General features: G+C 41.5%; 1 protein-coding gene across 5 annotated transcripts in view; it reads left to right on the top strand.

The window, feature by feature from the left end:
• The window catches only part of kdm4b (lysine demethylase 4B), a 292,435-nt gene that overhangs the window by 77,831 nt on the left and 189,128 nt on the right, over positions 1 to 25,476 (top strand). For all 5 annotated transcript variants that reach the window (XM_033046656.1, XM_033046657.1, XM_033046658.1 and 2 more), the window contains one exon: positions 15,718 to 15,767. In XM_033046656.1, the coding sequence (XP_032902547.1) occupies positions 15,718 to 15,767 (50 nt within the window). The remainder of the gene's footprint in view (positions 1 to 15,717; positions 15,768 to 25,476) is intronic.

Here is a 25,476-nt window from a genome sequence, read left to right as displayed (position 1 = left end):
GATGTGGTGATCGAGAGATGTGTGTGTTTTAATCTACATTCTTGCTTGTTCGGGTCATTTGCTTGCATGCTTTTTCTGAGCATACTTTAGTTTAGTTTTAGTTTAGTTTAGAGATACAGTGCAGAAACAGGCCCTTCGACCCACACCGACCAGCGACCCCCACTCATTAACACTATCCTGCACACACGACGGACAATTTACACTTATACCAAGCCAATTTACATACAAACCTATATTTTTTTGGAGTGGGGGAGGAAACCAAAGATCTCGGAGAAAACCCACGCGGTCACAGGGAGAACGTACAAGCTCCATACAGACAACACCCGTAATCGGGATCGAACCTGGGTTTCCGGCGCTGCATTTGCTGCAAGGCAGCAAGTCGACCACTACCCCACCATGATCGCATGGGCAAGTTGGACCGAAGGGCCTATTTCAGTGGCAAGCACTGTAAGGCAGCAACTCTACCGCTGCGCCGCCGTGCCACCCTACTTCACCATGGTCACCATTTCAGTAATAATTAATAAACTTTATGCTTGGTAGCATTCTGTTATGATATGGGGTTCAGTGCTTGAACTGTCCCTTTTTTTCTTGGAGGATCCATGGAGGAAAGAACTTGCATTACTAAAATACCTGTTGTGATTTTCGAAAGTGCTTCAAGATCATGTCTGTATTTTTGATGTATGGACACTGTTATAATGAAGGAAATTAATCTCCAAATGCAGCTAATGCTGAACTGAACAGATCTGAGGACCAGGAACAGCTCAAGAAAAGAACTAATTCAGCTAAAAGCCTGATAGAGATGTGGATCCATTAATGAGATAAGATTTTCCACTTGTTAAGAACAGAACTGTTCAGTGGACAACAGCAATATTAAATGAGTGCTTTGCATTGGCCTTCAGTTTGGAAGACGATTGACCATTAAAAATGAATTGTTTTAGTAATAATAAACTTGTGATTTCAAATACATGTTTTAGAAAGAATTTGAAAGGAGGCTTGTCATACAGTATGCATTAAGAATTTGAAAATGGCTTAATTTCTGCGGTCATGCAGACCCTTGAAAGGCTTGTGCTGGCCAAGCTGAAAAATATCACCAACTGCAGTTTGCACATCGGGCCAAATGATCTGTGGATGATGCAGTCAACCTGGGCCTGCACTTCATCCTCCAGCACCTAGACCACCACGGGACCTATGCGAGGATTTTGTTTATTGATTTTAGCTCTGCATTCAACACCATTGTGCCAGAGCCAGGGGCGGAAATCCCGGGGGGGGGGACAGGGGACACACGTCCCCTCTCTGTTTTGAGAGGTGGGGGACATCCCCCCCCCCCCCCCCAAGTTTTTGTAATCCGGATTTTAAAACCCGGTGAAATCTCCGCTTTTCGCGAGACAGCGGGGTGGAACTGCTGATCGAGGGCGCCGATTGGACGAGAGAGACGTCGGTCAGCAGGCAATGGGGGCGGGACATGATGATTCAGCGCGATCATTGGAGGACGGAGGAGTGGGGGGGAGTGGGATTGAGGATAGAGAGCGGTGATTGGAGGAGGGAGACGTGCCAAAACACTCTCGGCACAGACCTGCGCCTCAGCCGCAGGCAGGATCGATCCCGGCTCTTGGCGCTGACCAGTCCCCAACCGAGGGCCCCCCCCCCCCCCCACGGGTGGCCAGAGATGTCGGGAGTCAGATGGGAGCTGCACCCCCAGGCCGACAGCCAGCACAGAGAAGCAGCGCTAAACCCAGCTCAACGCTGCCTGTCCCGCCAGGTTAACCTACAGCCCTGCCTGACTTGCGGGAAATATAGCCAACGCGGAGAAGCAGCGCTGGTGTCCCATCAGTCCAGGCAGGGCTGGAGGTTAACCCGGTGAGACAGGCACAGTTGAGCTGCATTTAGCGCTGGATTGGGCCTCCGAAACCTCGCACGTGTGTGTATGGGTGTGCGCATGTGCGCGCGGCCGCCAAAAAATTGTGTCTTCCCTGTCCCCCGGTCCCCTCCATATATTGATAGCAATTTTCGTGCCAGGCCAGAGCGACTACACTCCAAACTCTCCAAGTTGATGTGCGTGAACCCCTCAGTCGGTGGATCACAGCCTTCTTGAGGGACAGGAAGCAACATGTGAGGCTGGGAAAGCACATTTCGGATCTGCAGACCCTCAGCATAGGAGCACCGCAAGGCTGCATACTCTCCCCTCTCCTCTACTCTCTACACCAATGACTGCACCTCCACAGATTCCTCTGTCAAACTTCTCAAGTTTGCAGACGACAATGTCTGACACATTGGACTGATCCAGGATGGGGAGGAATCTGCCTACAGACAGGAAGTGACACAGCTGGCGTCATGGTGCCATCGCAACAATGTGGAGCTCAATGCTCTTAAGACAGTGAAATTGATTGTGGACTTTAGGAGAGCTCCCACTCCCCTCACCCCACTCACCATCAACAACGCCACAGTCACATCTGTGGAATCTTTTAAGTTCCTGGGAACCATCATCTCCAAGGACCTTAAATGGGGGGCCACCATCGACTCCACAGTCAAAAAGGCACAACAGAGGATGTACAACAGAGGAGGAACTCGGGAATTTGTGATAAATATGTGAGCTCTCAATCCCCTTATACTGAACTCTAGATTGGTTCCCAGAGCATGGTAAATAATCGATATTCAAACATGTCTTAGGAAGACTATCGACATTGTGGAGCAGCAGTCTCTGAAGTGAGCATACAATGCCATGAAACTATGGTTATACCTTCCCTTTCAGGCTGAATGTAGAGGGTGGAATAAAGTCTCTGGTATTGTTCATTAAACTGAAGAAGGGTCTCGAACCGAAATGTCACCCATTCCCTCTCTCCAGAGATACTGCATGTCCCGCTGAGTTACTCCAGCTTTTTGTGTCTATCTTTTGTTTATTAAACAGCTTGCTAATGCCTAAAAAGTACAGAGAAATCATTTGGAGAAGTGCCATTGCCTGTGTAATTGCATTTCAACATGAGTTATCTGCTGGAGAGAATTGGCAAAATAAATCCTTTTCTTTATGCTGAATGATTAGATAAACTCTGCCTTGCAAACTCTCCAGTCAATAGAATCAGTTGTTAACCACTATTCAATTATTAACAGCTATTTAAAATGGCTTTATTGCTTACATGCAGCTCTTTTTCAAATGTCGGTTGTCAGATCTAGTTTTGGGTAAATTGTGACTGTGTTGAAAGTGAATTAGAGCATTTTGCACACATACGCACAAGTGTTACAAGTATAATTTTACACCTGTCATATTCTCCTTGATGTCCCAGTGCACAGACTGGCTATTTCTTTTTTGCAGCTTGCTTAAAAGCAATTTGCAAGTTAACTGAATAGATTCATTTGTGAGTTGTTTTATTTCCCCCCTTTTAATGTTGAGACCATAAAATGCAATCTCAAGAACTGGTAATCATCCATTAGCAGTACAATGAAAATGTTTTTGTTTCTTGTTTCATGGTATCAAAACAAAGCTAGGCATTGTGTGTAAGGATATGGATATGTATATATATATATATATGTATGTATGTGTGTATAATATATGTTTATGTGTGTGGGTGTATATATATATCTATATATAAATATATGTTAAAAAAAACGAGGTTGTGCTACATGTGATTAATTACTTTGAAGATGCTTTATTTGCCATGCACATAAACTCCAGATGAAGGTGCGGTATTCCTTGCTGGCTATATTACTTTTCTGATTGGATGTGTTTATTCAATTCTTCTTTGTACTTTTCCTCTAATTTGTGGGCAAACAGTGAAAAGGAAATCTAAATTCTTCTGCTAACTGTGGTATGATTTCATCAGTCATAGAATTTATGTTGCTTAATGAGGAAGATTTAACTGCTGTCAAATGGCACAGCTACGTCTAATTTTGTCCTTGAAAATAGGGCAAAATAGTGCAGCAGCTGGAAATTCAAACCAAAATCAAAATATGCTGAAACGACTCAGCTGGTCGGGTAGCGTGTAACATCAGAAGATGCTGATGCGCATGTTACTGGTCATGCTTTACATTTCCTTGTACATCATCTTTTTGTACGTATATTTGATTCTCTTCCCACTCCCCCATCCTTTCTTGTTCTGTTTCTTAAATACTGCTCACCTGCAGATTTCTCTGTTCCCATTGAATGTTTCACAAACATGTATTGCATGTGTTGTTTTGAAGGTTTGAGAATTGGTTTTCCAGCTGCTTACTTCAGCTGGGTTCAACATACAGGATGGTTTGATTTTGCATTGGTATTTTGGTGTTTGATTTGTGTGACGAAGCGATTCTGAGAAGCTAATATTTCCAGGTAAGCTCTTTGAATTTAGTTAAGTGTGATTTCCTCATTCTGATACCAAATCATAGGCCACAATGTTCTATGAAGTAATGATTTGATAATGTAAAGGTAGAAGACTGGTTCATGGAGACCTGGTACTGGAATCTGAGTGGCAGTAAATTTAAAAAAAAAATGTCAGCAAGCATTAGCAGGCTGTTGGGATCAAGTTATCCCTCTCTCAAGAGTCAAAGAGTGTTTTATTGTCATATATCCCACATAGAACAATGAAATTCTTAGTTGCTGCAGCACAACAGAATATGTAAATATAGTACATCAACGAGAGAAAAAAAAAGTTAAGTGTGTCTATATACACATACACACATACTAAAAAAAAAAACAATTATAGGGCAATAATAATAATAGTCTGTTGTAGTTCAGAGCTTATTTATTGTCGTGTTTAATAGCCTGATGGCTGTAGGGAAGAAGCTGTTCCTGAACCTGGACGTTACAGTTCTCAGGCTCCTGTACCTTCTTCCCAATGGCAGTGGTGAAATGAGTGTGTGGCCAGGATGGTGTGGGTCTCTGATGATGTTAGCTGCCTTTTTGAGGCAGCGACTCTGATAAATCCCTTTGATGGTGGGGAGGTCAGAGCCGGTGATGGACTGGGCAGTGGTCACTACTTTTTACAGTCTTTTCCGCTCCTGGACGTTCAAATTGCCGATCCAGGCCATGATGCAACCAATCAATATGCTCTCTACTGTGCACCTGTAGAAGTTAAAGAGAGTCCTCTTTGACATACCAAATCTCTGTAAACTTCTGTAGAGGCACTGATGTGCTTGCTTTATAATTGCATCAGTGTGCTGGGTCCAGGAAAGATATTCAGAAATATGCACGCCCAGGAATTTGAAGTTTTTGGATTTGAAGTCCATGTGTTTAGTGGATATAATGAGGCTTAAAATTAAATTTCAATAACGGTATGAATGGTAGTGTGATAGCTATGTCTGTTCGACTACTTTTCCTTCTGTATGTTGAGGAAAATTTGTGTTGTGTAAGATGAAGTTGTTTGGAATACTGATGGTGACATTGATACACAACCTGACCAGAATCATTTTTCAGTGAGTAATGAATCCCTTAAACTCTTAGTAAAAAGGAATGGTGGTTAGGAGGGATAGTGGATGGTTGATAGGAATTAGCCTTTATGACTACTGCTTGTACTTTAGTGATTAAGGTATTAAAAAGGTTAAGAATGATAGCTATTAAAAAAACTTAAATGTATAAAGCCTCTTTGATGGATTTGTATTACTTACAATATTAGAAATTAAGTAAGTTATGTTTGATTTTGAAAGAACTTGATGGATTGGAAGGAAAACTAATTTATTGTTCCAGGGCTTTTGTGATTGATGCAATAATCCATTTCTACAATACAGCATTATGTTAATTACAAATTGTAATTGCAAGTTGTAAAGATAAGATTAATTCAGTCAGCGGGAATTGCAAGTGCCATAAGCCTGAATATCATTGTCCATTATCTCTGCTTCCAGATTGCTGAAGAGGTGAGTGCCTGTCATTCGACCTTTTCTTGCCATTCAGTGACAGTGGCAGCTTTATTTAATGAAGGTGGGGAGCATCTAGTATAAGTCGCTCAGTCCACTGTGGCCCACGTGATCTCCCGGTTGCCAAACACTTTAACTCCCCTTCCCACTCTTGACCTTTGTGTCCTGGGCCTCCTCCATTGTCAGATTGAGACTAAATGCAAATTGGAGGAGCAGCACCTCCTATTTCGGTTGGGCAGCTTACAACCCAGCAATTTGAATATTGATTTTTCTACCTTCAAGTAATACTTGCATCCCCTCTATCTCCACCCGTCCCCACCCTAGTTGCTGTACTAGGTTCACAGTCATTCTGATGAGATTTATTGTCTATATAACTCATTATCACCTAGCCCATAGCCAACAATAGATCATCATTAGTTTTTTGCATATATTTAATTCATTTGTTCTATATCTTTCTATATCTGTCGTTTATCTTTCCCCTGATTCTCAATCTGCAGAGGGTCTTGACCCAAATTCCTTTTTTCAGGAGATGCTGCCCGACCTGCTGCGTTTCTCCAGTTTTACCAGCATCTGCTGTTCCTTCCCACACAAATCCTTCTAGTTCAGGTTTACATCAAAGCTTGTAAATGGCTTCATAATAACAAAGTTATTGTTGAGAAGGATAATTTTATCATCCTCATGAAACTCTTTTCCCAGGAAGGTTATTCCTCCCTGGTAGATTGCCTAGGCTTTATTTGAAGGTGTTCAGCTTAAAGAACAACTTCACTGGTGTACAATTGCTGTCCCACAAATGGTGATAATGTACTTCATTAAATGTTGGTCAATTTCAGGTATTTTTTTGTTCAGTAAATGCCAAATGAATGTTGTCTACAGAGTAGTGAGAAGTTGTTCCCATTGTAATGAGATTATATAAAATTATTGGATAGTTGGAGAGTCACAAATCTGAAATATTATTGGAGTTGGGAATGCCCAACCTGAAGAGAAGCGGAAGAAAGATGAAGGCATTAAAATTTGCAATATTTAGGAGATGCTGTGTTTGTTAAAAACATTTCAATGTTAGCAATTGAGTTTAAAGGAAAAATACAACCCATTTAATTTATACAATCAATTTGGCCTGGCTAATTTCTGGATTGTCATTTCAAATGGAACCAATGAATTTTATTTTACGAATCGTAATCAACATTTCTACTTTTAATTGAGTCCAAGGTAGTTGATGTTCAAAGCTAAAAGCTCATGAAAGTAACCATTTACATTGTAACTGTGCAGAACTGTGGAAAGTGACATGAACAGCTGGAAATCTGCCCTTGATTGGAGGCACAGGTTGCTTCTCCATATATGTGTAGGAAGGAACTGCAGATGCTGATTTAAACCGAAGATAAACACAAAATGCTGGGGTAATTCAGCAGGACAGGCAGCATCTTTGGAGAGAAGGAATGGGTGACGTTTCGGGTCGAGACCCTACTTCAGACCAGTCTTGCTTCGCCATATATTAAGCTTGCACCATTGTCCTATTTCGGGAGAGTGAAATTCCACTGGCAACGGCCTAGGTACAGGTACTTGTCTGGTGAGAGTGAAGGGAGTGAAAATCGGAGGGAATACATTTGTTTACTCCACTTGGTGATTTCGTACAAGAAATAAATTGGACGTACAGTATTGTTTAGAACAGTTTTGTAGGCAAATGTTTGTCCAGGTGTCTTGATTATTTACAGGTCATGGTTGAAGGAAATCTATTCCAAGTAAGGTAGGGAGCCTTTTTGTTTTGTTTTACCGCTACCAGTCCAAGTCTGAGTGATACTGAAATGGTGATCTCAAATTGGCAGTGAATGTTGGGGTTGATCTTTTAGTTTAGTGTAATTTATTATTATTACGTGTACAGAGGTACATTGAAAAGCTTTTTTGTGTGTTATCCAGTCAGCAGATTACTTTAGATGATTACAATCAACTAGTCCACAGTGTACAGGATAAAGGGAATGATGTTTAGTGCAGCTAAAGTCCAGTAAAGCTCGATTAAAGATATTTAACATAAAGCATAAGGATATGCAGTTTCACAACCTCCTCTCTAGAAGTGTTTCGGCCCGAAACTTTGCCTATTTCCTTCGCCCCATAGATGCTGCTGCACCCGCTGAGTTTCTCCAGCATTTTTGTGTACCCTCGATTAAAGATAGTTCCAGGGTCTCCAATGAGGTAGAAGGTAGGTTATAGTTGGTGATAGCGTGGTTCAGTTGCCTGATGTCAGCTGGGAAGAAACTGTCCTTGAATCTGGAGGTATGCATTTTCATTTCTTTGCCTGCTGGGTGAGGGGAAAAGAGGGATTGACCAGGGTGAGACGTCCTCGATTATGCTGGTGGCCTTGTCGATTCAGCACGAAGTGTAGATGGAGTCAATGGAACAGAAATTGGTTTGCATGATGGTCTGGGTTGCGTCCACAATTCTCTGCAATTTCTTGTGGTCTTGGATGGAGCTGTTCCCAAACCATGCTGTGATGCCTCACGATAAAATGCTTTCTATGGGGCATCTAGAATTTTTGATGCAAGACTTTTATGTTCAGGAAAGAACTCTTGGGAGAGAGGAAGGTTGCAGAATGGTTTGACATATCTCTTAGTTGGTTTTATAGTTATGTAGTATGTATACTAATTAATTTTTAATGTCTGTATGCAAGTCGAGCAGTAGACAAATAACTAAATTCTATTTTGGCTCATTGGCTTCAACACACATTTGAAATGTCTAGATTTTATTTAATACTTATTTCAGATCACAAAAATCCAAAGACAACTTGGACATGTCAGTATATCGGTACAGAAACTCATCGTTAACTTTAATGAACAATATTCTTTTTTTTTTTGTCACGTGTTAGAAATTGTAATGGTGGAGAATGATTTCATAAAGACTTAAATAAAGGCTTACAGCTACATTGTATGTATTATGGTTATTTTGAGCCATTGAAGTACCTTTGAAATGTAGTCACTGTTGTAACTTGAGTATATTAATATTATCATAAAAGGTGAATTAACGCCAAGGTAATTAGTGTCAGTCACATCCTGAAAAAGTAGAAGATACTAGTATGTGATGAAGATAAATCACAATAAAGGATGTGTAACCTGAAACATTGGGTAGTGTTTTGTGTCACAAAAGCAGATATTGGGTTTCTGCTTTCCAGTAGCTGGTCTTGATATCTGCATCTGTTCATCTTTATGATCCTGCAGCTGCCTCTGGGAAAAAAAATCTTGCTTGTCCTATTGTGTTCTCTATTTTGCCCTCAAACCTTTTATGTTCTAGGATATTCTTTGCCTTTTAGTTTCTGACACATTTGTTCTTGTGCCTTTTTACTTTCATGTGCCTGCTCTCTACTGCAAGAGCGCATTTTTCTCCCGTTAGAGTAAGTGCACCGATGTCTTTCTTTTGTTCTGCATGAAGATCTCTCTGCTTCCAGAAGGTGTCAGTATGTCATGTTTACCCCAAACCTGAAAGTCGGCAAGAGAAAACTATTTATTTGTTCGTAATGTTCGTAATATTTTATCAATTCAGCTCACTTTAAGCAGATGAGTAAATGGTGATTGTAGTCCAAAATAAAATTATATGTCCCTTTTCATGCAGATTAATGGCATTTTTTTTTTTTTTTTTATTACTTCAAGTTTGGTTTGTATTGACCAACCTGGATGTAGTATATTTTTGTTTGTTGATGGCCATATTTGGTGTTTTCCCGGTTGCCTAAGATCACGACACAAATGAGCATTGTTTTACTAATCTAATTTCATTCTTAAAATGTGCATTTATGAACATAAATCCACATTTATATTTGAATGATTGATTAATCTGCATCACCCTAATCTGAGTTTTGGATTAAGCTAACCAAACAAGCTCATTTTTTCAATGTGATTCAGCCTAAAGATGAAACATCCTTTAATAACGCATCACACAAGTTGCTTAAACAAAATTTGAAATCATGTGTTATGGGTAAAATACCGCATTGGATTGAAGATTGGTTAATGGACAGAAAAAAAAGAGTAGGAATAAATGGGCCATTTTCAGGTTGAGGCAGTGCTGGGATTGAAGCTGTTCTATAATTTATATCAATAATTTGGATGAGGAAATGAAGTGTAATCTAAAGTTAGACAATAGACAATAGGTGCAGGAGAAGGCCATTCGGCCCCTCGAGCCAGCACCGCCATTCAATGTGATCATGGCTGATCATCCACAATCAGTACCCGTTCCTGAAGTTTACTGATGGTACGACATAAGGTGGCTGATAAGGAAGTTAAAGACTTGCTTCCAGGGATGTGGGCAGACTACGTGAATGGTCAATGGAACACGACTGAGTATGACTCTATTGAATTCATAGACACTGAGAATGTACAGGTATGAAGAGTTTTTGGCACATTTTTTTGTTTTTTATATATTCTGAACAAAGTTTATTTTGGGGGGAAAAAATCTACTTTGCATTAAAAATAAGAAAGGTAAAACATTTTGAAATGGTGAATGTTTTTAAGGTCCATCTTAAGTTGAACATGAGATTGGAATTTGTCTAACTGAACTGATGCCTGCTTCAAGGTGCAGAGGAGTGCATCATCCCAATCATCTCAGTCTGTCATGGTATTGCATCATCACTGGAGATTGTAAATCAAAGGTCTGCGGTGGATAGGTAGCTGGAATTAGGGGAAAAAAGTAAACTGCCTCTATTTTGAGTTTCGATTCAAAGCATCAATAGTAATAATCCGTGCTGCTGAAATATTCATTGATAATTTCTATTCTGTCATTTTTAATGAACAATCTGCAGTTTTTAGACTACCACAGCATATGTGTTCTGAAATTTGGATTAAGAGGTCATGGTTAAAACCATCTGGTCCCGGTGTCTTACCATTTTTCAGCGATTTTATTGTTTCACCTATTTCTTTGATTGTAATTTGAGCTCCTAATTCCTCTTGTTCCAAAAGGTCCAGTATTGGAAGATTACAATTATCTAGAAATTTTTTTATTTTACTATCTTCTCTTTTAATTTTAGATGTATATAAGTTTTGGTAAAATTGGGCAAATCTATTATTAATATCTTTAGGTAGTATTAGTAATTCACCTTTCTCTGATTTAATTTTGGTTATAGTATTTTCCTTTTCTTGTTTTTTCAATTGGCGAGCTAAAAGCTTATGTGGTTTGTCACCAAACTCAAAATGTTCCTGTTTTGTCATTTGGAATAGTCTTATTACCCTTGCCGATAAAATTCGATTAAGTTTAAATTTCAGTAATATTATCTTATTGTGTTTATCTGTCGTGGAATCTTTGGCATTATCCATCTCTAACTGTCTGATTTCTTGTTCTAACAACAATTGTTCTGTCTTATTCTTTTTATTTTGAAAACTTTGATATGAAATTATAATTCCTCTCATAAATGCCTTAAAAGTTTCCCATAATAAAGAAGGCAAAGTACCTGGTATATCATTTGTATCGAAAAAAAGTTCCATTTGTTGTTTTAAATATTGATAGCCTTGCACGTCATTTAAAATATGTGTATTAAACCTCCAAAAAAAATTTTTGCCCGGCATTCCCTCAAATTTTACTGAAAATGTCAACGGAGAGTGATCTGAGATACTACTAATGTGGTATGTTGGGTTGTTTGTATATGGCATTAATTTCATATCCACTAAAAAATAATCAATTCTTGAATAAGTTTTATGCACCGAAGAGTAAAACGAGTATTCCCTTCCAACTGGATTAGCAGATCTCCATACATCTATTATATTCGTATTTTTTATATATGTATTTAGAAGTTCGCTAGTTTTAGATTTTAAATTACTCTTCTTTTGTTTTGCTGATTTATCTAGATATGAATCTAAAACACAGTTAAAGTCCCCCCCTATTATCACATTTTGGTAATTAAACTCTGATATTATGTCAATAATTTTATCAAAAAAGTGGGGGTTATCAAAATTCGGAGCATAAATATTTATCAAAGTTAGTGGGGTTGCATAAATTTCACCCGAAACTATAATATATCTTCCCTCTTTATCTGATATGGTATTCTTTAATTTAAAAGGAATACCTTTCCTAATAAGAATAGCTGTACCCCTAGATTTAGAAGTAAATGAGGAGTAGTATGTTTGGCCTATCCAATTCGCCTTTAATCTTATTTGTGTTTGTTGTTTCATGTGTGTCTCCTGCAAAAACATTATGTCGCTTTTCAACGATTTTAGTTGGGCAAAAATTTTACCCCTCTTAATTGGTTCGTTGGCACCCCGTATATTCCAACTACAAAATGTAATTCCTCCATTCTTTATTTGTCTATCGTCTTGCATTGTAAATCAGGGTAATATTCCTGAATCATATGGTGCAAACAAATACCTCAGAATTTTAGGACTTGGGTGGTCATCCCGGTTTATTAGATCATGGTTCATGTCGTAAGCATTGAACTGCATATCGTTTCAAGCTTTTCTGAAAAGCACCACATTACCTGATATTTGTCTGAAAGTTGCATCCTGGTTATCGAGAACTGACATCCATCACAATGGCACATTTTGACTAATTAGTGGATTTACCGCATGGGAATAATATTGAGAACTGTTCATGGAATGATGAATTGTAAGTAAGCATTTTCCTTATATCATCCTTCAGAATCTCTTTCAGCAAATATTTTGATTTTGATTAATGAATTATTTTTCCATTAAATGAATCTTGTTTTCAGTGTGCTATGTTTCTGTTGTGCTGCAGCAAGTAAAAATTTCATTGTTCTATCTGGGACATATGACAATAAAACACTCTTGACTTTTGACTCTTGTATATTCCTATTGTTAAGGCCCTGTCCCACTGTACGAGGTTACTCACGAACTCTCCCGAGTTTTCCCCTTGATTCGAACTCGGGGAATGTCGGGTAATGTCAGTAGCGAGCCCGTAGGAGTCCGTAGATGTTTCGTAGCGGCTCGTAATGCCAGCCGTAGGAACTCGGGGCATCAGGTAAGTCGGGACGTTTTTTCAGCATGTTGAAAAATGTCCACGAGTTAAAAAAATATATAGCCCCGGGTACCTACGAACGGCTATTACAGTAATTCTCCGAGTTCGAATCAAGGGGAAAACTCGGGAGAGTTCGTGAAAACTCGGGCAAGTGGTACAGGCCCTTTATTATTTTTCATTTTCTTTCAACTGAATTTCAAATTCATTTGATTAAGAATAACATACAAAAGCAGAAATATTGTATTTTTGTGGCAGAAGTTTAGTGTTTGTCATGCAAAGCATCATTTATATGCAGTCAGAGCAGTTATGGCTCCTGAGGGGATAAACCTGAAGTATTCGGATTCATTACAATCTCCAGTTCCACTTCCCTTTATACTGACAGTTGTTTAGGTAAGAGATTGGTGCTTCCTTAGCTGGCTCCTGATATTTATTTCACAAAATTCAGCTGCTTTACCCAGAGGCAGACTGTTAGAACTTTATTTTGGAATGATAAAGGATTATTGTAGTTTAAAGCAGTGTGATGCCAGAACCAGTTCTGGGATTAGCCACTTTGGGTTTCTCTCCATGAGGTGTTTTAATCATTGGACAATAACAAATGGAAACTTTTGTGTTGGGACTTCAAGTGGAACCAGGGAAAAAAAGTTTCTCACCTGTTGGATCTTAAATCTAATTCAAGTGTCACAGTCATGCCACCACAAATGATTGGTTGTAACCTATTAAGCATACAATTATTCAAAAGGACAGATTTTCCCATTCTCTTTTAAAGCCAGTTATTTTGTTTGACATTGTTCTGATAAATACTGAGTGTAACCTCATAGTTTGTATGTTTTGAAAAGTACTTTTTTTGGTATTAATTTTGTTGCGAAGGATTAGCAATGTTTTAGTATCTGACTAGTTTACAGAAGCTGTTGAAGAATGAGATCACGTAAGAGTGAAATGTGCTCTGGCCAGGATTTAAATTGAAGAGTAATTGTCAAATCCACTTGAAATGTGTTGTGCAACTTTCATCCTTTTTTTGCACTCATGAAACTAATACATTATGTAGTGACTGTGTGACAACTATAGACAAGCGATAATCTAGAATAGAAGTTCAGTAACTAACTCGTGAGTTGTACCTTATAATTCAGCTTTGCAAGCGGAGATGTTTTTTATCTTTCTGTGTAAACCATGACCTATTCAATTTAAATGCTATGTTAAAAGTATGCTTAATGTAATGTCCTAGCAACTGTGGAGATTCTTGAAGATTCATAGCAGTACTTTAAGCCATATGTTATAATACGCAGCAACAAAAAAAAACTTATGTCGGAAGTCAGTGGGTCAAGCAGTATCTGTGGGGAAAGAAATTGTTGATGTTTCAGGTCAATCTTGCATTAGAGGGTGGACCTGAAAAATCAACCATTGCTGTTCCGCCATAGATGCTATCCGATCTGCTGAGTTTCTCCAGCAGTTTGTTTGTTACTCCAGATTATGACCTCTGCAGTCCCCTTTATCTCCATGTTATAATGTACAGTGTGTTTTATTCATGTATAAAGATTTTTCATTCATTAATAGGGTGGGTTTACACAATTAAAGTGGGGTACTGTATAATCAAAGTTGCTGTTATCAATTGACTTCTTAGCCATTCACTTTTCATAAATTATCAAAACTTTGTTCTCTTTCTCTTCAGGCTCTCAGTGTTTCAGGAGGCCAGTTCTACAAGCTCAGTGGATAAGGATATTATAAGGATATTAGGTGTATAGTAAACAAACTGCTGGAAGAAGCCAGCGGGTCTACTTAGCGGCAAGACCAAGGGCAGATTGGGAGATTGTTTCGGTGAACACTCAGGCTCAATGCGCCTTGGCCTACACATACTCCTGGTTGCCAATCATTTTGAGCTGAGCTGCCTCCACTGTCAGAGTTGAGAGCACATGCAGATTGGAGGAACAGCACCTCATATTTCACTTGGGCAGCTTACAACCCAGCGTTATGAAGAAGGGTCTCGACCCGAAATGTTGCCCATTCCTTCTCTCCAGAGATGCTGCCTGTCCTGCAGAGTTACTCCAGCTTTTTTGTCTATCTGCGATATGAATATTGAATTATCTAATTTCAAGAAACCCTTCCATCCCCTCTCTTTCTGTCCCTCCCTCACCATAGTCTTCCTGTTGGTTTTACTGTTTGTATTCCCTTGTTATCACCTCCTTCACAGCCAACAATGAACCATTGTGGGCTTTGTCATCAGTGCCAGCTCTGATCTGTTCTGTACCTTTCCACACCTCGTTTACCTTTCTCTTGACTCTCAGTCTGAAGAAGGGTCTCCGCCCGAAACGTCACCTATTTCTATTTTCCAGAGATGCTGCCTGACCCGCTGAGTTACTCCATTTTTTTTGCTAACTACTTAGGCATTGTAAGAAGTATCTATAAAAATCCCAGAACCTCTTCGATTGGTCGGGCATGAGGCACAATGAGAAATAGCTTTCTGGGAATAGTTCAGAGTGAAGTCTTTCGGTAAATACCAAGTTCAGTTGACAATTGCACAAGTGGAACTCCAGCCAGCTGCGTAGTACTGCCTTCTCGTTAGATAAACATCTATTCAAACATTAGTTTCTTATTTTATCTTTCATTTAATCATCATTAGAGGGAGCTTGCTTTATTGTCTTAACTATGTACCAGTGTTCAAAGAAGTTCTTTCACGGGTTATGCACAACTATGACCTGGAGAGAATGGACAAAGTCATAGTATATAATGGACAAAGTCATAGTATATATTCATAAGACTGCAGAGGATCCATTTTAAACTTGTACAGCAAATCTGATAATTAAAAATAATTAGTGATATTTGCCTAAATCATTCAGTGCCACTGTCAAATGTCAATCTCTGCTTGAAAAGCCAAGTTCTCATTACCAAAACTATTGAACTGCAACGTATTTAAAAATTGTACCATAATTTAAATTGACTAATTTAATATCTTTCAATTTATTGTAGGTATGCAATACCACCGGAACATGGGAAAAGGCTAGAACGGCTCGCAAAAGGTAAGCAAGCACAAATATCAGCAAATAATCTTTCTGCACTCATTTCATTACTTGGATCTTGATCCTGGAAGCACTCAAAAAGCCAAATAAAACAGGCATAGCAATAATGGACCATGATACTGTAAGGAACAGGAAGTAATAACCAAGGTAAGTTTATAGTATATATAAATATCAGTTATTTTCTTGAGCTTGTACTTACAGCTGCAATGGTTGAAATATTTGATATAATTTTTACACAGCCATATTTTTATGAAAACCTGGTCTTAGCGTTTGCTTGAGATGAGATCAATGCACATTTATACCCATTCTGGTACTCACTTGACATGTGCTATACATATTGGCAATATTCTGGTTTTCTTAAACACCGGTTTTTTTGATAGCATCAATTAAATTCTCACGTTATTGTCACAGGAAGTGCTGCTTAAGGTAGAGAGTTAAAACTTTTTTGGAAAACATATCCAGTATTATTTTATTGGCACTGGTTGTTTTAAGCTAATGCTAACATCTATATACGTATAAAATTCTGATCTTGGATGGTTGCAGGTTATATCTAATATGCATCCTTTATCAGAATCATATCATTCCAAGTAATTGCTGGAAATGTATTCTTAACTCATCGTGTTAGAATGAATTTTAAAAACATCTTCATGAGCTAGAATGTGCGAAGAAACAAATAAATACATATTTATATTATAATTGTGTTGAAATATCTTGAAGCATTTATAGTGGAGTGATTTGTAGCCAAGCATGGCATTTATGTACACCTTTTGGTGTTATTTATTGAGGGAACAGTGTTAGTTAAACTATTGGAATATACTCTGCAGTACCTCATAATCAAACTGAATGTCTGCTAAATTGTTGAGCATTCAATTTTCAATTTACTTCAGCCCATCTTGGAATTATTCTGGGAGAAAGAGACACACCTATTTATATTGTCAACTCTTACTGATGCAACAACTTTACGTTTGATGCATCTTTAAATTGCATATGCCCAGGTTAATTGAATTTTCCCTTCTAAATTGATAAAATCCTGACTGGGAAATTATCACTTTCTTTATTGTTATTGGCTCCACATCCTGGAACCACCGAATGAAGAATGTTATTTCTCAGAAGGATCTCAGCGGCTTAAGAAGATTATGTAATTTTGTTGGGGAATGTTCTATTTTCTTTCAAAAATCGAGGTCAGCCGCTGAATAGTTACTATCCATAAGCAATCTATAATTTCAAATTTTTAATTGGAATTGGTAAAATGATAAAGATTTCGCTATAAATTTATTATGTTGGCACTTGGCAAGGCAGCATGCATTTTTTATTGGTAAATATTGATAAATGTTCATGTTGCAGCAGGTATTTAAACTGCAATAAAACTAGCTTATTTGATGCTTACATTTTACACAGTTCTGAAAATTCAAAACATTAAGAATCAAAACAGGTGCCTGGAAATAAGTGTGAATATTATTTATTGCAATTATTTTTTTTTAAACCTGTCTGCTAAGCCTAGATTTGGGCTGCTCTAGCTATAAATGTGTTCTATTTGTCTGTATGTTTCACATACTTTTCACTTAACACTGGAGGTGCATAATTATTTATGTAGGACAAAAATGAACAATATTCTTCAGTTATTATTTTGTCAGCCTTTGATGTAGGCTTCCAGAAGTCTAGTCATTCAGCTTTTGTTCCCATCATCTGTACATCACAGTTAATGCTCTTTCCATAATTGAATCTATACTGATTCACTATGTCAAAGATTAAGTATGAAATATCATGACGTTTCCTTTAATTTTTTTATAATTGGTTTTGAATGTTCTCTTTAAACATGAGCAGAAATGATCCGGTGTCATCAAAAATAATATCCTTTTTTGGATCTCATTTACTTAAAACGTATTCACTTATAAATAGTAGAATATTATTTCATTTATAGTTTAATAAAAAATGTTGATTCATCTAATTATAATGCACCTGCTATACAGCAACTTCTGGTCATTGCAGATGTGGTTCTGAATGCAAAAAAGTGAACGTTGGTAGCTGAACGCACTATTTAAAATGGCGTAAAATTCTGCTTCACTGTATAGATACCCATTCAATTGTAACGAACATTGAAATTTAGATAAAGTTAGAACTTGTCGTTGATAGTTATGATGTGTCTATTTTAGTCAAATAACCATTTAAGAGTAACAAAATAACTGAAAGATCAACTCTATTTCCATAGATGCTGCCTGACCTGCTGAGCATTTCCAGCATTGCAGTTTTTCTTTCAGATTTCCAGTGCCTGCAGTTCGATAACCATTTTAATATGCTAAATTTTATATTCTGCTAAACAGCCTCTCTAACATTAATATTACATGTTCTGGTTGTTGCATCTTGTTAATGCTCCTTAATTGTTACGGGGATTTTCATTTAAAAAACAATCTTTCCTCCATTTTGTATGAAAACTTCCTTTCGCCTATTTGTTTTGATTTTGCACCTGATTTGGAGTTTTTTTCTCCAACTAACTCTTTCCAGTTCAGACACTTCAGGGTTTGCGAATCGCATTCTCAGTTGAGTTGGGTTAACGATCATGCATCGACAAGGGCCCCACAGCTCTCAAAGTTAGAGAATTAAATCTTACTGACAGAAGTAAATTTTGGCCAATTTTTCTTCCTAGCAGTTCATGGCCCTTCATAGCAGCGGATCTTCCATACCATTGCTGTGTTCTGTAGATACCTACAATATGTTTGTGGGCATATTAATTACCCACCATATCACATTCTGGGAAAACTGAACTGAAAGGGGTGATTTATGAGTTTTGCTAAATGCCCCAAAAATGTTTTTAAATGTCACAACCTTAATACTCTTAAACCTCTAACGCTAACTTGTTTTTCACAAGCTCGGCAACTTATTTCCCTATTTGGTCTTGGTCCATTTTTAAAGTAGGCATGCTGAGAATTGGTGTGTTCAGAAGTGATTTCATTTTTGACGTAGTACTTTAATAAAAGGAGTTCTTCATTGGGAATAAACGTAGTACAATGAGAAATATTTTACAGTTTTAAATGAGTTTTCTCATGCACAATAATGTAGGAAATGATTTGCTTTTAAGGAATAAAATGAAACCGGGTCTTGTTGGCCACTTTTGGCCCAGCTTGCACTTAGATCGATTGCAAGCAGGGGGCTGAAAAACAGACTCATCTGCATCTGAAAAGTACCTTGGAGTTGAGCGAGGCTTCAGCAGTAAACAAGCCTTGAGTGCCTGTTGATGCCTCATTCTTTGACTGGGGGTGGAGCTTTGTCCAGGCTTGTTTACAGTTTTTGGATGTTTCCCATAATTCAAAGAAATATGAAACCTATGAAGAGTGGTTTAAATATTAGGCATTATACAACAGTTCAATTTGATGCAGCCTGAGATTTACTTCAAATTATAGAAATAATTAAAATAGCTAAAAATGTATAATCTAATTGCACTTACTGTTTCGCAGCTATTTCACAGTGCTGGGAATCCCCATTTAAAGCATTGGGGTCGCTGTGTGGATGGTTGAGGCAATTTTCCCAGTAAGATGGTATGGAATCCAGCCTGTTGGGGCTTTGCTGCTGGACCTCATATGGAGAGGACAACCACCATGTAGTTACATAATGCAGTGGTGATTATCACTAATTTCTAGAATTTTGCCAGGTAGCAGTAGTTGAATGCTGATGGTTCAGTGCAGAGCCAATGGTCACAGCCAACATGATGCAGTCTGAGATTTATTTGGTGTAGTGTTATTATCAAAGCCTCAAGACTACTTCAAATGTTGAAAATTGTAGGGAAACAAGCTGCTGAGAAGAAATCTCATTGAATTAATGCTTTCTGATTTTGATTGCCTTCAAAATGTGGTTTAAGTCGAGTTGGTCTTGGAATGAACAAATAACTTTCAGGGGACTTTTGCTTGTTCATTTTCCACTGTTAGCTAACATTATGTTAAGACATCAAAAGACCCTGCAAACATTTGTGTTGACATGTTAAGTCATAAGATTTTTCTTCCATGTTATTTTTCTTGTATAACTTTTCCCCGTTGGAATTTTCTTTTGCCCTGCCTCACAATAAGTTTATGTAGCAAAATTATTGGAAGATTTCTGCTGCTAAGGTGTTGAACTTGATTCATTCTGACTGGAGTGATTGAGATAAATATGTAACTTAAATTGGCAACATTGGATTTTTGTTAATGGTGAAATCCATCATTGTCAAATGTGCTTTTCCACTAATAGAATTGATCAGAGTTGAAGTGTGCTAGCTGACAAATGTGATAAGGTGAAAGTCATGTTATGTTGTGACATCGTTAGTAATCAGTTACAAAATAAAACTGGTAACTTCCACGGATCTTGACTAATTGGACAAAAAATCGTGTGTTTTTGCTAGTCACAAAAAAAAATCTGAATAAAAGCTGAAAACACATATACAGGTACACAACCTTTTATCCGAAAGCCTTGGGACCAGACACTTATCGGATTTTGGAATTTTTCGGATTTCCGAATGGAAGATTTTTAGTGTAGATTAGGTAGGTAGCGCGGGCGGCTTGAAAAGTCTGGAGCGGCTGCCTCCTCCCCGGAGACCGGGGAATCATTGTAAATCATTGCTTAAATGTTAGTCAGTTAGTTTGGAGGGATTTCATGTGTGGGGGGGGGTGAAGGGGGAAACTTTAATTCTTAGTCCCCTACCTGGTCAGAGAGACGGGGAGCGAGCAATGCCTTACCGGGTCGCCGTGCGGTAAGCTCCGGAGCGCTGTGGCCGCCGACTCCCAACATCGCGGAGCTGGGGGCTGCGGGCGTCCGGCCGCGGGCGGCGCCGGTTGGAGCTCCGACCCCGGCAACTCTACCCCTGGCTGCGCGGCGCTCCAAATCCAGCGCCGCCCGCGGCCGGACGCCCGCAGCCCTAGCTCCGCGATGTTGGGAGTCGGCGGCGTCGCAGCGCTGGGATACCAGCGGGGAGCGGGCAATGCCTTACCGGGTCGCCGTGCGGTAAGCTCTGGAGCGCTGTGGCCGCCGACACACAACATCGCGGAGCTGGGGCTGCGGGCGTCCGGCCGCGGGCCGCGCTGGATTTGGAGCGCCGCGCAGCCAGAGGTAGAGTTGCCGGGGTCGGAGCTACAACCGGCGCCGCCCGCGGCCGGACGCCCGCAGCCTCCAGCTCCGCGATGTTGGGAGTCGGCGGCCACAGCGCTCCGGAGCTTACTGCCCGCTCCCCGCCTCTCCGACCAGGTAGGGGACTAAGAATTAAAGTTTCCCCCTTCACATAAAAGCCCTCCAAACTAACTGACTAACATTTAAGCAATGATTTACAGATGTTTAAGTGTCTCCCCTGTCTCCGGGGAGGAGGCAGCCGCTACAGTAGTATAGACCTGGGTTAACCGTGGGTCGTTTCGGGTCAAGTTTGGCGCCAAACGCGAGCTTTGGTGTGCAGACGACATCCTGGAAAAAATGTCCGGTTTTCGGAGCTTTTCGGTTTCCGGAATTCGGATAAAAGGTTGTGCACCTGTACTATTTTTCTGACCTGGACTACTCTGTGCAAAGATCATGATCATAAATGATAGGAATAGAATTAGGTCATTCGGTCCATCGTTTACTCCGCCATTCAATCATGGTCTATCTTTCCCTCCTCACCCCATTCTCCTGCCTTCTCCCCGTAAACTCTACACCCATACTAATCAAGAATCCTATCTCTGCCTTAAATATATCCATTGATTTTGCCTGCACAGCCTTCTGTGGCAAAGAATTCCACAGATTCACCACCCTTTGACTAAAGACATTTCTCCTCATCTCCATCTTAAAAGAATGTCCTTTAATGCTGAGGCTATGATCTCTAGTCCTAGACTCTCCTACTAGTGGAAACATCCTCTCCACATCCACTCTATCCAAGCCTTTCGCAATTATGTATGTTTCAATTCTTCTAAATTCCAGCGAATATTGGCCCAGTGCCATCAAACGCTCATCATATGTTAACCTACTCATTTCTGGGATCATTGTTGTAAACCTTCTCTGGACTCCAAAGCCAGCACAACCTTCGTCAGATATGGTCCTCAAAATTGCTCACAATATTCGAAATGCAGCCTGACCAGCGGCTTACAGAGCCTCAGCATTACACCCCTGTTTTTGTATATAAGGCCCCTCGAAATAAATGCTAGCATTGCGTTTGCTTTCTTTACTACTGATTCGATTTGCAAATTAACTTTTTGGGAATCCTGCACTAGCATTCCCAAGTCTCTTTGCACCTCTGATTTCTGGATTCTCTCCCCATTTAGAAAATAATCTACGCCTTTATTCCTAAGGCATCTCAACAAAACAACCTACTTGTAGATCAGTGCATGCTCCTTTAACATAGTGACCTCACCACTACTAACCACTCCCCATTGTCTCCTGTATAATTGTAGCTTCCCCACCTCCAGCTCGCTCTCTAGTTCCAGTGATGACCACGGACAGCTAGGGCATAATGTGTGTAGTGCCTTTAATAAAGATACTTAGTAAAAGACTTTGTGTGTCGAGCAAGATCTTTTACATGGTGTCAGAAGTGGGATTCGAACCCACGCCTCCAATTGGACCCCCAGAAGCATCCTCAAGGAGGTGAGCGCTCCCACCCTGTGGGTCTCCACCACGCTGCCAAGAAGGATGCGAGCGAGATCAGGATCTGCATCAACCCAAAAGACCTGAACCTTGCTATCCAACGCCCGCACTACCCCATGCGGACGGTGGAGGACGTCGCTGCACAGGTCGGTCCGGCCACAGTCTTCTCGGTCCTAGATGCCAAGAGCTCCTTTTGGCAGACCCCTCTGGATGAACGTTCCTCCTTCCTGACTACCTTTAGCACACCTTTCGGCAGGTTCCGTTTTCTCCGCATGCCTTTTGGGATCAACTCAGCTAGCGAGGTTTTCCAGCGCACCATGGAACAGCTGTTTGCCGGGTTGCCGTGCGCTATCATTGTGGATGACATCCTGGTGTACGGGAGGGACGTCACTGAGCACGACCTACACCTCCGCAAAGTCCTGGACAGGGCTCGTGAGATCAATCTCAAACTTAACCCGAAGAAGTGTCGGTTCCGCGTTCAGGAAGTCACTTACGTAGGTCACGTTTTCACGGCCGGGGGACTAAAGCCAGACCCCCAGAAGACGGCAGCGGTCACCGAAATGCCCGCTCCCACCGACGTGCCCGGCCTGCAGAGCTTTCTGGGCATGGTCAACTACCTGGGGAAGTTCATACCCGACCTCAGCGAACTGAGTGCCCCCCTGAGGGAGCTGACCAAGAAGGACAATGCCTGGGTCTGGCTCTGGCTCCCGCACCACCAGTCGGCCTTCGTGGCCCTGAAGTCCAAGCTCGCACGCACCCCGACTTTAAAGTACTTTGACCTGAACAGGCCAATCGTCCTCACCTGCGATGCATCTCGGTTCGGCCTCGGTGCCGCCTGCCTGCAGCTCTATGACAATCGGCAGCTGCCTGTTTCCTACGCCTCTCGCACCATGATCCCTGCTGAGCAGCGCTACGCTCAGATCGAGAAGGAGCTCCTTGCCATGGTGTTCGCATGCTCCAAATTCAAGGACTACATTCTGGGCAACTCCTTCACCATTGAAACTGACCACCAGCCGCTGGTCTCTATCTTGAACAAGCCTATCCACGCGGCCTCTTCACGTTTGCAGCGAATAATGCTGCAGCTCCAACGTTTCACGTTCGAAATTGTGTACCGCAAGGGCAAGGAAATGTTCGTGGCCGACACATTGTCCCGTGCGCCGCTCCCTTCCGTTGCCCGCCATCCATACGAATCGTCTGACCTGATGGTACTGAACGTTAACATTGTTCCCTCTTGGCAGATGCAGTCCCTGGTCAAACACACTGCCGCTGATCCTGCCCTGCAACAGCTTGAGGGCGTCATCCGCCGTGGCTGGCCTGACCGACGCTCTTCCCTACCGGCTGGTGCCGTGCCCTACTTCCTGGTTCGGGACGGATTGGTGCTGCACAACGGCGTGGTGGTGAAGGGTCACAAGGTCGTGGTGCCGGCCGCGCTGCGGGATCATTACTTTCAAACCGCCCACAACGGCCACCCCGGCGTGGAAGCCACTTTGTCCCAGGCCCAAGCCCAGTTTTACTGGCCTGGCATGGTTCAGGACATCCGGGACAGGGTCTCAGCCTGTGCTGCCTGCAACAGTCTCCTGCCTCATCAACAGCGCCAACCTCTCATGCAGCAACCGGCTCCCGAGTTGCCGTGGATGGCTGTCGCCACTGACATATTCGAATGGCGTGGCAAACACTTCCTGGTCCTGGTGGACTCCTACTCCAGCTGGTTCGAGGTGGACCAGCTGCCGTCCCTCACGTCTGCTGCCAGTCATCGGGAAGCTTCGCCTGCCACTTTTCGACCTTTGGTTCCCCGGTGACTCTCCAATCCGACAACGGCAGCCAGTTTACCAGCGCGGAGTTCGGTGCCTTCGCCACCCAATGGAACTTTCGCCACATCACCAGCAGCCCCGAGTACCCGCAAAGCAATGGCCTTGCAGAGCGCGCTGTCCGCAGCGCCAAGGAGCTGCTGGAACATTGTCGGCTTGCTCATTCGGACTTCTACCTTGCCCTCCTCAACCTCCGCAACATTTCCCGGGACCCCGCACTCGGTTCGCCTGCCCAGCGCCTCATGTCCCGCACCACTCGACCCCCTCTCCCGGTCTCTCAACAATCCCTAAAGCCCGCGGTCCGCAGCCCATCGAGAAGCAGGTCATCCAGAAGCGCTCCTTTGACAAATCATCCCGTCTCCTTCCCCGTCTGTTCCCAGGCCAGGTTGTCCGGATGAAGTCCACCTCCGGTCATCACTGGCTGGCCGTTGTCGTTGGCAATGCTGACTCTCCCCGGTCATACCTGGTTGATTACGAGGGCACCGTGTACCGTCGGACACGCCAGCACCTGCTGCTTGTCAACGAGCGTGCTCCGCCTCCCGCAGACCCGTTTTCGCCGCCAATCTCTTCCCCACTGCCCGAAACTCCTCCTGCCCCTGTCACTCCTCGCATGCCCCGGACACTGCCCTCTCAGCTCTCTGTGCCCCGCACACACCAGCCTCCTTCTCCTGCCTCACCTGCAGTTGTACCTGTTTCGCCCACCCCTTCTCCTCCTTCCCCTGGGCGCTCTTCACCCGGATCTCCCATCTCTGCCCCTGCCCCCGTACCTGCAGCTCCTGCGGTTGAAGGGGAAGGCAGGTTGCGCACCTGCTCTGGGCGGTTGGTCAAGCCGCCTGTCCGGTACGGAGTGTGCGAGTCGTCTGTATCATGATTGTCTAACTGTTCCCTGCTTATGGTCTGATTCTAGCGTATGAGCCGTGGTCGCTTTTGTTTCCAAGAGGAAGGATGTAGATCAGTGCATGCTCCTTTAACATAGTGACCTCACCACTCCCCATTGTCTCCTGTATAATTGTAGCTTCCCCACCTCCAGCTCGCTCTCTAGTTCCAGTGATGACCACGGACAGCTAGGGCATAATGTGTGTAGTGCCTTTAATAAAGATACTTAGTAAAAGACTTTGTGTGTCGAGCAAGTCCTTTTACACTACTCACCTGCATACTTTAACTTTCATTAGCAGCCATTTCCTTTCCTCTCTAAAACACACACTTTGATCTTTCCAATTGCCATCCTAGTCCATTATCTTAAAATGTCCGTTTGTATAAAATTTCAGTTTCTCAACTCTAAAACCAATGTCTGCATTTGCTTTGTGGCTCTTGTAAGTTAATTTTGTATTTTT

The sequence above is a fragment of the Amblyraja radiata genome, chromosome 29 (assembly GCF_010909765.2).
Source record: "Amblyraja radiata isolate CabotCenter1 chromosome 29, sAmbRad1.1.pri, whole genome shotgun sequence".
Taxonomy (NCBI): domain Eukaryota; kingdom Metazoa; phylum Chordata; class Chondrichthyes; order Rajiformes; family Rajidae; genus Amblyraja; species Amblyraja radiata.
Note: the sequence above shows the minus strand (reverse complement) of the source record. Positions and strands in the feature narration are given on the sequence as shown.